The 2,344-nt window shown below is 46.7% G+C and overlaps 1 protein-coding gene across 1 annotated transcript; it reads left to right on the top strand.

Annotated features, from left to right (window-relative positions):
• Nucleotides 1-243: 243 nt before the first annotated feature.
• On the top strand, nt 244-2,338 carry SRGN (serglycin; the record flags this gene model as incomplete). Its single annotated transcript, XM_027900871.1, has 3 exons — nt 244-436; nt 1,942-2,089; nt 2,245-2,338. Coding segments are annotated over exons 1-3 (321 nt in total), but the record flags the coding sequence as incomplete, so codon positions are not given.
• Nucleotides 2,339-2,344: the final 6 nt, after the last annotated feature.

Here is a 2,344-nt window from a genome sequence, read left to right as displayed (position 1 = left end):
TGGAGGAAACAGTCAATGCCCTGGAGCGCTCTGGGTGGGATGCACTGGACCACACTCTGCCGGCAGCACCGCCTGCAGTCCGGCCGATGGGTCTCGGGTCTGCTTTTCTCCTCGGGCACAGCTGGGGATGAGGGCAGAGGGGATTTTTGACTTGGAGTGATGAAGGCTGGGAGGTCGGAGCACTGGGCTTTTCTGTACATGTCTCACTGCCGTCAGTCAGGAAGCGGTGACGCAGGTTATGGGTTGGGTTTGGGGTTTTGGAAACCTTTTCTAAAAGTCGATCTCCTCGCTCCGCCGTATTTCTGAAGTGTGAAGCAGTGGTGGAGGCTGGTTGTGAGCAGAGGGGTGCCAGCCAAAATGCAGCTCCTTATCAGATGTAACGGGAGGATTTTCCTGGCTATTTGTTTAATCCTCTTTGTGGGATACACAGCACAAGGTAAAACGGGGCGGTTGTTCTCTCCGTAATCCTCTTTCTGGGCTATGCAGTGTAGGCCAAGCAGGCAGTCTCTGAATTTTTCAAACTGGCCTTCTTCTGGGGGTAATGAGATCTACTCTGAAAATCTGTTATGCTAATATTTAATTTTCTGGAGGGAGAATGGTAAGAAAAGGTGCTTTTTGCAAGTGGAGCATTTCAATGCCCCAGCCCTCATGAGAAAAGACTTCGTAAAGTATGTTGCTAGATGTGTGTATATTTTCAGTCTGTATATTTCAATATGCATTTTTCTAAATGTCCCTTTCACAATTGTCTGGTTACTGCTGTTACTCAGTCATGTAGCTACAGACAAAATATGTAACAGTTCCCATGTCATAACTCTGCTTTCTGGGGGGAGCGGGAAAGGAAACTTAGCTGTAAGTATGAGGAAACTAAACGGTTTATTTGGTACAATATTGCAACACACAGCACTAAAACTACGAAAAGGAAATGCTGATTTATGATGACATGTGCTCCGTGGATTTACTTCTTGTGAGAGAGAATTGCTTTTAAAGCATGTAGAGTGTAATTTCTCCATAAACAAAGGCTGTGACAGTGACAGGCTCTCAGTATTACTACTTGGAGGCTGATCTTTGAGGGACTATGGCCTGCTTTTCTGAAGTTGTTTATTTGCAAATTTTTTAGCTGCAGCTATTCATTGTGTTGCCACCGTTATTATAAAAAATCTCCTTAATAATATGCCAGGAGGAGAAAATAAGTATGAAAAAGGAACACGCTGTAAAAGCAGCAGAAAATTACACCCGTGAAATATTTTTTCTCTTACAGAACAGCGTAAGAGGTAGCTGAAAGTCATTCAGGACATTATGGAAATATATAGGGCAGTAGAAAAGTGTAATTACAGAGAAATGACAGTATTACAGAAACTGAGAAAAAAATAGATGAAGTGCCAACAGGTGGAGAATGCACCAGGAGGCTTCAGGGAAAATTAATTACATGAGACTGAGGGGAAGGACAAAATGCCACCGCTTTTATCTTTATTGTGTGATCCTTATTTTAGCTTTTCGGTATTTTCTGAAGACCCACATTTAAGTGGCAGCCTGAATTAGGGTGCTGTGTCCCCAGAGATTTTCACATTATTTTCACATACCTCCACCAGCTTCAAGGAGAGCTGCAGGCAGCCAAACCCACAGGTCCCTCTGCCATGTCCCGAGCTGGGATGAGCCTTGCTGTGATGGCAGTGGTTTCCCACAGGATTTTTTCACGCACTTCCTGGTGCTGTGTGCGAGACGTGAGTGATGTCTCTGATGGTCGCAAAGATGTCACTTAGGATATCAGTAGCCATTTTAAGAAGTCTTCAGGGTTACTTCAGTCTTCCATGGTTAAGCAATCAGGGCCGCACAAATTACTTTCCTCCATCGCTTTAAGCTTTACTAGGTGCTCATAAAGTCAATAGGAGCTGGTGAATGAGGCCCTGGTCCTGGTGAATAACGCATGGCTGATTCCATCAGGTGCTCCGATGCAGAGGGCAAGGTACAAGAGGGTGAGGTGCCGCCCTGACGCGTGGTCCGCCAACTGCATCGAGGAGAAGGGGCCCTGGTTTTACCTTCCCACTGGTGGAGCCAACAGGATCCTTCCTCCCATGGCAGACCCGTCCCTGTAAGTTCATTTGACACGCATCTGTCATTAAAGCCAGCACCCAAACACGCCCATTAGTCCTGCCTTGACAGTCCTGTCACAGCGTGGCTCGCCCACGGTAGCCTGAAGCTTCGGTATGTTCATGTAAGACGTAAAAATGCCTCTCTGCATTTCAGGATGAGGCGATACCAGGAGCTGGGTGACATATTCCCTCTCTCAGACGAGGATTCCGGCTCCGGGTCCAACACCATGGTGGGAGCAGAGCCAGCCTCTGGA

The sequence above is a fragment of the Empidonax traillii genome, unplaced genomic scaffold, assembly GCF_003031625.1.
Source record: "Empidonax traillii isolate 1590-97213 ecotype Southwest subspecies unplaced genomic scaffold, ASM303162v1 scaffold754:size369281, whole genome shotgun sequence".
NCBI lineage: Eukaryota > Metazoa > Chordata > Aves > Passeriformes > Tyrannidae > Empidonax > Empidonax traillii.
Note: the sequence above shows the minus strand (reverse complement) of the source record. Positions and strands in the feature narration are given on the sequence as shown.